Genomic DNA, 12216 nt, shown 5'->3' on the forward strand with positions numbered 1-12216 from the left:
CTAACCAGAAATAGCTGTACAGATGGTTTCATCTTCCTGCTGCACCATTCATTTACATGTTTTAGAGCATATTGTCACCCTGCCTGAGCTGACTGTTAGACCACTGATTTTAATTTTGTCTCAAGGGGAATACCAAGCCATACTGCATGCTTTAATATATGCAGAGTGGTATTTAGGATATTTCTGGGGGATGTAAAAGTCAGCTGGTGTTAGTTTAAAGGCTTCACAGATACTGGAGCATGAAACTCAAAAATGTGAACTAACATATTGCAGGCAGAAATATGTGCTTTTACAGGATGTGGCATTTACCGCTCTCTACCCTTCGAAATTAGCAGCAAGTAGAGGACTAACCACGCAGCAGCCACAGAGAGAAGCCAGAGTTGCCAACCTGTAACTAATGAAGTGTTTATCTCTATCAATGCAATGCCTGCTTGCTGAACCGTTAACACAGACCACAGCTTTATTTTTAGCCTTGACTAAACTTTCCCTAAAAACAGAAATAATGCGGACTATTCTTCAACTCAGATAACAGAAAATAAAGTTGAATTCGGGGAATTTCTTATGTTTAGTGTGGAAAAAATATGCACATTTACCCATGACTGTACATGAGTACAATTTGAGGTACTTGTACTACTTAATGCGACTAGTTATGTTGGATAAGTATTGCACTTTTTTCTCCACTAAATATATATCTGACTTACATAATGTATGATCACCTTATAAAATGTTATTGAGTAAACTGCACAACAGTAAGTAAGGTCAAATTAGTTCCACTTTATCACAGTTCTCTGTATGTGGCATTGTGTCAGTTACCGTTGGCAGCTGTGTTTACTTCCTCATATGCCATGTGAAACTGTTTAACTTGCGTGTCAGCGTGTGTTGAGTAACTTTGTGAGATTGCATGTCTAGTCTTTAGGCTTTATCCATACATCCATGACATATTAGATTGGCAGACAGCTTAATCCTTTATATAAATATATATCATTCATTTAATTTCATGAGGTGAAATTAAATGTATGTTTTCTCTGGTATCTGTGTTGCAAAATTAAAAGGAAATGAAATGAAAAAAAAAAAAAACAACCTAAATCATCTGAGTTGCTTCATGTTTTGGCTTAAGTTTTGAAATTCATCTTACACCAAGTCACTGAATATCACAGTGCACACTAAGCCACACTCACATACATTTAATACTTAATTCGAGAGTAGCTGTTAGCAGGAAGCCAGTAATTTCCATTGTAAGCTGCTGATGTGGCTTTTATCAGGCCCAAACATACAGGCTATGAGGCTCATAATGTCCACTTTTTGTTGAGATGGTGAAATTGAGTCCAATTAACACACTTTTTGATATTGTCTCAACAAAACATAATATTTTCAACTTCACAAAAGTTTACACATTTTATTCACACAACACATGTATCAGATTCAATTATGTTGTAAGATGTCCCTGTTATTTTGACCACATGTGGTAATTTTCTGGCAGGTATTTAAAATCTGGAAGATATCAGACTGAATGATGTGATAACTATAAAGCTGCACTAGAGGAAATAAACAGGCACACAAGGAGAATAATAAGAGCTTCCTCTTGCAGGAAGACTGAAATCGTGACTGTTACATCTCAATGTGCAAGAGTCAGATTACATTACATTGTACACATGTTCAAATCATTTCCTCCACTTCCTATATAAATTATATAACACTAGAAAAGTCTTACGTATGTTTCATTCACTTATATATTGTGTAATATGTATTACATTTTTTTAGAATGAGTTTAAATGAGTGCAAACAACTTCCATTAAAGTGTTAACCTTGATCAAAAGATAAGGCAGGTGTGAAAACCTCAACCTCTACAAAGGGTGCTCCACAATTTTGCAGCACAGGAATGCATGTGCATGAAAAGACGTTCAAGAGCAAGCAAGTGCAACACACTGTTGGTGTGTTTTGAACACAGACCATCAATCACAGCAATAATCACATACATCAAATTATTTAGTTTTTCCTTTTATTACATTTTAGATTGTCAAATGTTACCATCAGAAGCAGCTTACAGCATTTTCCATACAAAATGTGAACACAGGCAGTTTTTTATTAATTATCAAAATGTTCCAAAAATACAATAATTGGCTTGTTAAAGTGAAAGCATTTTGTTAAATTCTATTCAGACAGATTTTGGAAGTCTAATGTGAATGGGAATTATCTGCTAACTACATTTAAAGACCTTGTGGTCCTATGAGACTTGGGTCATATTCAACACAGGCGGTCTGCAATTACACTAAACCAGCATTGTTTTTCATTACCACAAGGTGCTATCAGGGGAGAGATATAAAGAAACACATGTAATAAGAACCAGAAGTATGCTGCCAACATATTAACAATTAAAAAAAAAAAAAAACTTTTGTAAACATACCGAATTGCAAGGAAACCCAACTGTAAAATCAGCTGCATCTATATTGTAACATCACAGCCAGGGTACACAGGAACCAATATGCTTGTTTAAGTTGGACACTGTTTCCAGCTGCGCAGAGGGTTAATCTGAACACAAGTAAACATGCAGTAGGATGTCCTTATCTCTCATAAGGTATGACTTAGGACTGGATGCACCTTTTTTCAGTCTGCTGACACGAGCCGAAGCAACTGTCTACAGCAGAACTGTGCACATGTTAGTCAATACAAACATCGAACAGTAACCATAAGTTTGGATGGCAAAGGTGAATAACTACCCTATGGAACGCGTGAGTGGCAAAATTCAACTAAAACTTATGAGAGACAACTGATATTATCATTGATCAAATACAAACTTTAAAAGTTCAGTAAAAAAAGGTCTCAAACATAAGTACATTAAGTTGCACTTTTCTAAAACAGAGGAACAGCTTGCATTTCTCTCCTCATGTAACACTACTTCTCAATCCAGAACGTTTGAGAATCAAGGCTTCAAAGAAAGCAGCACAATGTGAATATTGTTTATTGCTGATCACTTCCTGTCACTACTGATCAGACGTATTACACTACAGCACTAAAATGCGCTTTGATTTTCAATTTTTTTTTCACTTCACTGACACAAGTTCAGTGTGATAAGAATTACATATACCTCAATATCAAACCCTTTACATTGCAATGGATTATGTTTTAGTATACAGCATTTCCATTCATCCTGTCTCCAATAACTGGTTTGTTACTGTGAGGCAGATGAACACGTTGTCAGTGATAAAAATACAACAGTAAGATAATCACTGTTGCACATCTTTCTGTTCAGCCTCTTCACAGTTTGCATGTGACTAGATGAGTGATGTAACCCAATATTTACGCCCCAAGCAACGGTTTTGTTTGGGCTTGGTTTAGGACAGTAACACAGAGGCATCGGTTAGAGGTTGAAACCTGAAACCATTTGCCTTTCCGGTGTTTACATCCACAGCAACAAGGCTTTGAAGAGCTGATCAGCCTGCTGTTTACTTTGGTCAAGGGTCAACTCTCAGGACCTCTGTGAGCTTTAAGCCCATCGTGTTGAATCCATCGCTACGAGGGCACCCTAGTCAGTTTTTGAAGGCCCCGTAGCGGCTGGCTTTACTAATGAAGTTCTTGAGCAGCTCGTGGTCCATGTCTGCAAAGGCCTGGGTCTGCGTCACAGCTGTTAGGTGGTTGACGCAAAACTTGAAGCAGAACTCCTCCAGGTCCTAAAAATGAAGAGGGCTGTCTGGTCAGTGCTAATGAGTACAACTGACTAGCTACTGAGAAGCCCCTCACCACACCATGGTGTTTGATTGTGTGTCAGGGGCTATAAGCTTACCCGCGCCTCATACTTGACAGCAGCAGAGAGCAGAGTGATGGCGTTCTCCTCAGAGATGCCTCTCTTGATTGTTTCCTGGCACAGCCTCTTCAGCCTCGTCTCTCTGTAAAACGTAGCTAGGTCTAGCAACCCTGCACGACACAAGGACAACGTTGTGTTTAGGATTTCTGCTCTGACTTGTTTCAGTGTTTTCTAGTGCTCTCAGTGTGTAAAGGACCGAGGTCCATGGCTGGGCTTACCAATAGCATCCTCTGGTGGCAGGTTAATGGTATCTGTGTAGAGGTACTCCAGAAAGGCTCGGTATACCAGGTATGAGAACTGATGGATTTCTATGGAGTCCTCATCTGTTTCATTCAGCAGTGCACGAAAATGTTCACACCTGGAGAGGAAAGAAGAAGGGGACGCTACTCACATGACATCATGCTAAAAGAATGCCAATGTAGGCCATGATACACTTCTATTATTTTTCCTATATTTGTTCCTTATAGCCTTCTGAATTACAAATACTGTTCACCATATTTTCAAATTTTCCTAACTGCTAACCTCTACTGGCTCAAAACACTGCCTCTCTATCATTTCTTCTGAGGACACGGTCGAACAAACAACCGAGTCTTGGTTCTCTGAGTGCATCTCAAACATATCATTTGCATGGGATCTTGGCAAAGCAGGCGTTTTGCGCCGCCGCGTATTCGTGTGAGCGCGTGCTCTAAGGTTGATGTCGCAGACAGTCTGGCTCCTTCCTACTGACAGTGCAAAAGAGCAAAGCACTGGAATGCAGATACTCTGTGTCCAAGTGTGGTTATAAAAAGAAAAACGGGAAACAATAGGTCTGTCTTTGCTTCCACATGACATTTACAGGAAAGACAAGGAAACACTGTCTAACAGATGGTGTTTAAATATAGGACTATAGGAGGAGCGGGCAGTAAATATATGTTTAATTCATTATCACAGAGGAAAAACAGCTCAGTGTGTCATCATGAATGAACAATTAACAAAATTATTTTCTGTCTTGATTTTGTGTTTCTATAATTAACAATCACGCAATTCTGCGACATCAAAGCGTGTTACTGTTTCCCTGAAAATCCCAGTGCGGTACACCGAGCGCCGTCATTACTCATGACCAAGCACAGCCTCTGAATGTGAAAAATACACTCATGTGATCAAAATGAAAGTCAAAATGGAGAAATGGACTGCTCCAGTGAGGAAGAAAGGGAAACCATCTAAAAAGAAAAAAAAAACACATGCTGTATAATCAGAGTCGACAAGAAAATAGCGCAGTGGCTCAACATCAGAGAAGAAAACCTGAAAAGATTATCATCTGCGCCCAAAGTAATGAAGCAGTAACTTTTTCACTTTCTGTAAATAAGGACCACAGTAAGCCGGGAAGTATATTCTTGACAAAATAAAAATATTGTTTGTCTGTGAGTAAGTCCGGCTCAAAATTTTGCACACGTCACACACCTCACCAAACACATACCAGTTCCTCGAAATGTCACGTTATTTGATGGGAAGTGTGTTTCTGGTTCATTTTTCAAGGAGTACATTGCACTAAACAGTGAAAAGTATACGTTAAGTTGCAAAAACTGAAGGCGAGAATATAATCAGAATTGCATTATTTAGCTGAACATTTGTGATTTATGCCTATTTGCAAAATAATCATAATAAAAAAGGAGCAGGAGTTCACATTATATTCTTTATAATGTGAACTCTTCTTTCAGGGTGTGGGTTTTCTGTACCTGATTTTTAGCAGGGCTTTGTGAACATGGATACACTTCCCGTCAACCAAGAACTTCAGGTCTGAAATCTCTGGACTGTCAAACTCCTTCTTCAAAGACTGGGCAACAGTCAGGTAGTCATCACCATCTGGTATAAAGACAGAAAAAGTAGTTTGTTTTGTTTTTATAGAGAGAATAAAAGCATGAATGAGGCCTGTCTTTGTAACTGGGTAAGTGCTAGATTATGTCTATTTTACTGTCCTGTAAAAAAAATAGCTGTATTTAGCTTTAAAGATTAAGAAAAACTTGTTTGAGTAGGTCAGACATATGTTTATATATATCTATAGTACACCTTTGTAAAATGTATACACAATCTCAGACATGACAATTAAAAATGATGCCTTTAGACCCTCCAGATATGACTATACATAGACATTGCATGCCTTGTATGTTTACGAACAGATTTTTCACAGAGATGTCATTAACTTCCTAAATTGGAGCATTACCAAAGAATGGAAATCTTTAAGTGACATGTTTATGCTTCTTTAGTCTGAGTTTAAATTAGATCAATGGGTAGACAGAATTTCCTGTTTATTTGTTAGACCGGCTCCCGGGATCCATTACTATGACACAAAGATATGTGCCCAAATTCCATCTGAGCGGTCAGTCAGATGGTAAACTGGACAATGTCGGATGGTCCAAACTCCCACATAATTACTGAAAAAGTTTGAGATGTCGGGCTCTTCTTCAGTTTTAGAAATCTTTATATTCCTATAACACTCTTACCTACTGACAGGAGGTGCCACGTGACTGCTGGTGTGGCGAAACAGGCGAACACATCGTCTGTGCTGCTGAAATGGGTGAGGTGGGGGCTGGCCACGGCCTGACCTCGACACTGACCCCACATCAGAACCTGGCCACTCTGGGTCTTGGCAGCAGACGTGTGGCTGGTGTGACACGCAGCCACCTCCACTATCCTGTGACAAAAAAAAAAAAAAAACAGAATCCAGACCTCAAACTACTACTAATGTACAAGTGTTTTACATAGACTGTATGTTGTAATATATAAAGATGATGGACAAAGGCATGAAAGGATTCATCTCTCAGGACCGTGTCATGTTGCCCTTAGTGACCTGATGTAGTGGTAGAGAGGTGTCACTGCTAATTTAGGCTGGTGTTAAGAGACAAAGTACTAACCTCTCCTTGTCTGTATTTATTAGGGTGGGAAGAGCTTGGTTACTCTTATTGCCTGTTCCCAACTGCCCGTATGAGTTGGCTCCCCAGGCGTAAACAAACCCTTCATCTGTAAGTGCCAATGTATGTGCGTATCCACAAGCAACCTGTATACGGAGGAAAGAGTGGAATTAGGCTGAGTGATAACTGGAATACATCATCAAAAACAAAAGCTTTATGAGATTCATCCCTCGCTAGGCTCTTACCTGGATGATGTTGACACCTTGGAGAGCAGCGATCCTGCATGGGGTCTGCTGATTTCCATTGTTGCCCAGACCTAACTGTCCGTTGCAATTGTAGCCCCAACCATAGATCTACAAAAGGAGCACAAATTGGTGCAACTTTTGGATGCGTGGGTACATCTGGGTGAAAATCAGCTCAAAGTGATCTGATATTTTTATATAATCTGTGCACAAATTGTCTCACAAACATCTTATGCTTGAGTGTGATATAAATTTGCGTTAGCCAACCCACTTCAAAAAGAACTAAAGGCTGCTGACTGTCAAATTTTTGGCCTTCTGACGGCACTGATCCACATCTGCAGATTGATGTCAGCCGTTACCTCTCCATTGTCCAGTACAGCCATAGAGCAGAGCTGACCACAGGCTATGTTGACCACCACTTTGTTCTGCAGGCAGCTGCTGACCCGGCGTGGCGTTGGCTGGTTGGCAGTAGACCCTGAACCGACTTGGCCTGAGTTGTTGTAACCCCACGCGTACACCTGAATACAGAGATAAAATGTTCACCGTCCTAAAAAAAAAACCCCCAGATTAAGCAACTAAAGAGAAGACATAAGTGAAGATGAATTACCTCTCCATCAGTTGTGAGGGCGATAGTATGGTGGGAGCCACAGGCCACCTCTGTCACTCTCTTGCTAAGGAGATTGGTGGAGACCAGGGCGGGGGTCAGTCCGTGGTTGGTGGTCCCGTTGCCAAGTTGGCTGTAGCCATTGTGGCCCCAAGCAAACACCTCTCCATCTGCACAGCAGCAGGCAAACTCTCTTTCATGTTGTCTCAGTAGTTAATATTTTATGAACAGATAAGAAGTGGACCTCACATGATTTGTAGCAGAGACTCAGCACTGCTGTTATTAGAAATCACGAGGGATGGAAATTTTGTTTGAATGGTGTTTATGACATAATAATAGCTTGATACAAAGAGAAAATAGCAAAAAAAAGAAATAGAGTGAGAGAGAGAAACTAAACTGAAACTTGTATATCATATTAATATTAATTTCAATGGTCAGAAAACACTGATTGTGCCTTTAAGGCTTACATTAAATACATTTTGTCTACTTTTTGATGTGACACTGTGCTATTAGTTTACCAACAAAATACCAAAAGGGCAACTTTTCCCACCAAAACACACTTAAATTACACTTGCATCCTATTTTAGTATGCATCATTATGTTTGTCTGTAATGTTATTCCGATGCCTCTTGAGGAAATTCCCCCTCAAGGACAAATATGAATTTTCTGAACTGGATTACCTGAAGTAGCGACAACCACATGTGGTCCTGTTCCATAGCTTAGGGACACAATCTTCTTTCCACACAGGACGTCAATCCTGCGCGGCTCGATAGTGCTTTGAAGATCTCCAAGCCCTAAACAGCCGCTACAGTTGGTGCCCAAAGCAAAGACCTGCAAAGACCAGAAATCACTGTTGAAATGCTACTGATGCTAATAAATGATACAGTTAATGCAACATTCTGATGTTTATATAATTATTCTCCGGTAAACACAACATATTTGGTGAGAAGACACACTGGGAGGAGAGTAGGGATGATCTCGGGATGGTTCGGGATTGGAATAGTTTCTGATGTTTTAAGAAAGCGGGGCGTTTTTTAAAGTTTGGCTCTTTTGTCGGTGCTTGAAGAACGAGATTAGCAGATCGAAAAACATGGTTTGGTGTAATTTATGATCGCACATGCATCCTCTCCTCTCTGTCTTTCTCTCCTCTGCTGTGTCGACCGAGGGCAACCGAGCAGATGAGAGAGGCTGCGGTGGAGAGAGTGACCCCAGGTGCAGTGAAAAATAACTCCAGTTGAGGGCAACTATGCTCGTTACTGTAACCTTTGGGAGTAAAAAGCCAATAACAGTAATTTAGATAACACCTGCTCAAAAATCATACATTTGTAGAAATATTTCCAACTGTTTTGTCTGCAGTCTCCCATCCACTGCTTGTATGTTTTTTACACAACCATAGCATGTCTGGTGGGCTAAGAGTGAATGGTTATGAGCTAAGCTAGCTTAATTGGCCATATATCTAAAAATTAGACAAATCCTTATAAACTTACTGGCTGTGACGGCCGTCCCCACTCCCTCCCTCTGCTAGCGGTACCTGCCAGGCAGTAGATCCACATTAGCAGCAGAGGGAGGATGAATGAGTGATAATGACGGATTTCAGTGTTCCTCAGTCTTTCTAAACTTCACAGGGTTTTGATGTCAGAAATATTATTATTTTGTTTTTTTTAATTTTTGTTTTTAGGGAGATATTATTGAGTTTATATTGTGACACTGTTGTAAACATCGCTGTTGCTGCCCTATAAACTCTTTATGGTTATATTTATACTATAAATACATTCTAATCCTGTTTTGGATTTATTCTTTTTTTGAAATAATATACTGTATGTTTTTGTAATGAAAAAGAACTGATAAGAATATTGATAAAGAACCGGAGTATTGATAAGAGTAGTAGTATGGATAAAAGCCTAATGATATTTATCCTTAGAGGAGACTAAACAATATTAACATTTGTGTGATTTTAATAATGGTTAAGTCAAAAGTGTAAAAATCCATTCACAGTATCTGTGTTAAAACTTCACTATTTTCTGAAGCCTAAAATTTAAGAAAATAGTGAAAAATGTCTCAATCCAAGAGCCCAAGATAACCTGTTCCAATTGGATGTTTTGACAATGATACTTCTGTCAATTAACTTATTGATTAATGGAATAATTGTTTCAGCACTATTCATACTGAACTACTGCTGCAACCAATCTTGAATCTTTTGATTTCCAAACTGTGTGTAAGCTGTATAAAATCAACTTAAGTCAAAACTGTGCTCTCAGTCCAAACTCAGTGTAACGTACACCAACATTTTAAGTGAAATCAACTTGATTACATTTTTTTAATACTGCATTTTACTGCTGAAACATAAACTGTTTGGGCCCCAGGGACAAACAACTGAGCAAGAGCGGAAAGATGAGGCATGCAGCAGTACACCTTTCCGCAGGATAAAAATGGAGCTTGCTCGGGTATTAGGCCTATATGGCTAAAGATAGCCTCATTCTATCTGCTTATCCCTGTGCCTGGAACTGCACCTTGTATCAACCGGAGAGTGAGAGGCTTCCAGCATTTTTCTACCTACTTCTAAACAGAAGATAAACAAACCAATATTATCATAAGGGAAAATCAAGTCTATCGAGTCTTGCAATACAACTTCTAGTAAAGAGGATTAAACCACTGTTGCTTAAAGCTCAAGCGTTACCTCATCATTAACTGTGACATAGAGGGCTTCATTTGCAGCGCTGCCAAAGACACAAGCCTGCCGGATAAGCCGAAGTTCCTCAGGAGGAAGGAGTGCAAAGACTGGCCACTTCCCCACGTCCAGCATACTACTCAGCTGTTAAATAAGGAGAAAACACAGTCAAACAGATGTGAATATAAGTCATACAGTGCTTACGGGGTGTGAAAAGATAGAATAGATTCATAAGGCAACGTCAGATACCAAGAAGGAGTCAAACAGGAATATGGTCTCACTGTTGACATCATAAAGCTATTAATAAAATATTAATGGCAATACAAACCACTCCTGTTGTTGTTGTTTTTATGGTGCAGTAACTGCACATGTCTGACAAAAATCAGACCAAAAGAAGGACAAATGAATATATCACGAGGTGAGAAACTGTAAATAGGAAGTTATATATTGTCCAGTCTGCAGCAACAAATGCATGAAGTAATAACTGAGAGGATAAAGTATCCACAGGTGTTCCCAGCAGCACAGACAGCAACTGAGCCCAGTTTTGTAGACAGATTAAAACATGTATGCCTGTTGACTACGGTAAACCCATTACCGTGTATTTACTTTAGGAATGAGTGAAGTCCATGTTATGTCATCCCTGAATGTTTCATTGCTCTACTATATCTAAATCCTGGCACAAGACTGCCAACACGATGGCGAAAGGCATGTCAAGAGTGCACTCCTCTTCAATTTACATCATAACCAGACCACATAAAATGGATTTGAAATGGGTTGTCTAAGCCCTTGAATTTAATGAAGATCATTCATCAGCTCGTCAGTTTCTCAAGGATCAATATATGCCCCTACAACCCACTTGTCTTGTTGTTAAGAGCTGCCTTTCTCCAAACTCATATCAGGCTAAGTAAAAGCTAATTGCACATAAAAGGGAATAACGTGCTTAATATGACAACTCTTAGCAATTGAACGCTAAGTTATAATGATAAGCACCGTGCGGTTCTGTATCATAACAACAACCACCAAAGTGTCAAAATGCTGTTAAAAATGTTCTCTTTGACATACTGTCATATCTCCCAGGACTACATTGAGTGTTTCCAAATATAGCAAATAATATGAAACAGCACTTAGCATGATCTCTTCTCTTCCCAAACACGGCTTTCAAAAAAATGTTGACTGCTTCAAATGAACAGACAACGCCTTAAGTTAGGGCAAAACGCCAAAGGGGATACAAACAAAACAACGTATAAAAAACACGGCATGTTGCTTTGTGCAGCTTGCAGCTTAGGTTAACAAGCTAACAACATAACAAGTTGCTAACGCTGCATCTACCATGAGCGTTAACTATGAGCTAAAACAGCGCTATCCAACACAAATCATGAAGCTAGTAAGCGAAAACTGTCGGCGTTACCTTGCTGTTGTTTTAGCTAGTATTTCGTCCGCGATGTCGTTTTCTAATCGACGGTGACACTGAAATTTTGCCAACCCACATATTTGGCAAGTCAGGTCGCTGAGGGAATCATCTCCGCAGTCAGGTATGGGTCCCGGTGTTTCCCACAGGTTGAGAATTTACTTGGTGGTGGTGGGTGGCGCGGTGTGTGACCGACGTGCATGCAGAGACTCAGGGGGGGAGAGTGTAAACCAGGTTACTTTGTATAGCTACAATTTACAACGTCCCCTAAACGCCTCAACTACAGACTATCGTAGACACTATAATTTACCAGTTTTCATTAAACGCCTCACATACAGACAATCGGTAGACGCTAGGTAAGCGGCTGCGCACAGAGAAGCCTCTAGTCCCCACTCACTTACTGCAGCACGCATCTCAGACAGATTTTATCTACCTGGGTGGGTCGCTTAAGTAGAGCCTATGTATGGGAAACGCTGGGACCTTCACATCTGATGCTGGGGTTGCACGTTGTTTTGATTAATCTGGCTTGCTACACAACCGAGTGAAAAAATAGACACCACTACTTAGTGTAGTGCGATGGTGCGTTCACTGACAATCGGAGTTT

General features: G+C 39.9%; 1 protein-coding gene across 2 annotated transcripts; it reads right to left on the reverse strand.

The window, feature by feature from the left end:
• Positions 1-1982: 1982 nt before the first annotated feature.
• Positions 1983-11869, reverse strand: rcbtb2 (regulator of chromosome condensation (RCC1) and BTB (POZ) domain containing protein 2). Of its 2 annotated transcripts, none has more exons than XM_067595259.1 (12): positions 11613-11869; positions 10214-10348; positions 8217-8367; positions 7540-7706; positions 7292-7450; positions 6936-7043; positions 6694-6836; positions 6283-6473; positions 5518-5644; positions 4021-4160; positions 3782-3912; positions 1983-3684 (listed from the first exon to the last, which is right to left on the reverse strand). In XM_067595259.1, exons 2-12 carry the CDS (start codon positions 10337-10339, stop codon positions 3562-3564), a joined length of 1566 nt encoding a protein of 521 aa, XP_067451360.1. In that variant the 5' UTR covers positions 10340-10348; positions 11613-11869; the 3' UTR covers positions 1983-3561. The 2 variants fall into 2 exon arrangements, with proteins under 2 accessions (XP_067451360.1, XP_067451359.1); XM_067595258.1 differs by having other exon boundaries at positions 1983-3668; positions 11613-11866.
• Between the last annotated feature and the right edge of the window lie 347 nt (positions 11870-12216).

This window comes from Thunnus thynnus, chromosome 7, assembly GCF_963924715.1.
Source record: "Thunnus thynnus chromosome 7, fThuThy2.1, whole genome shotgun sequence".
In the NCBI taxonomy this organism is placed as follows: domain Eukaryota; kingdom Metazoa; phylum Chordata; class Actinopteri; order Scombriformes; family Scombridae; genus Thunnus; species Thunnus thynnus.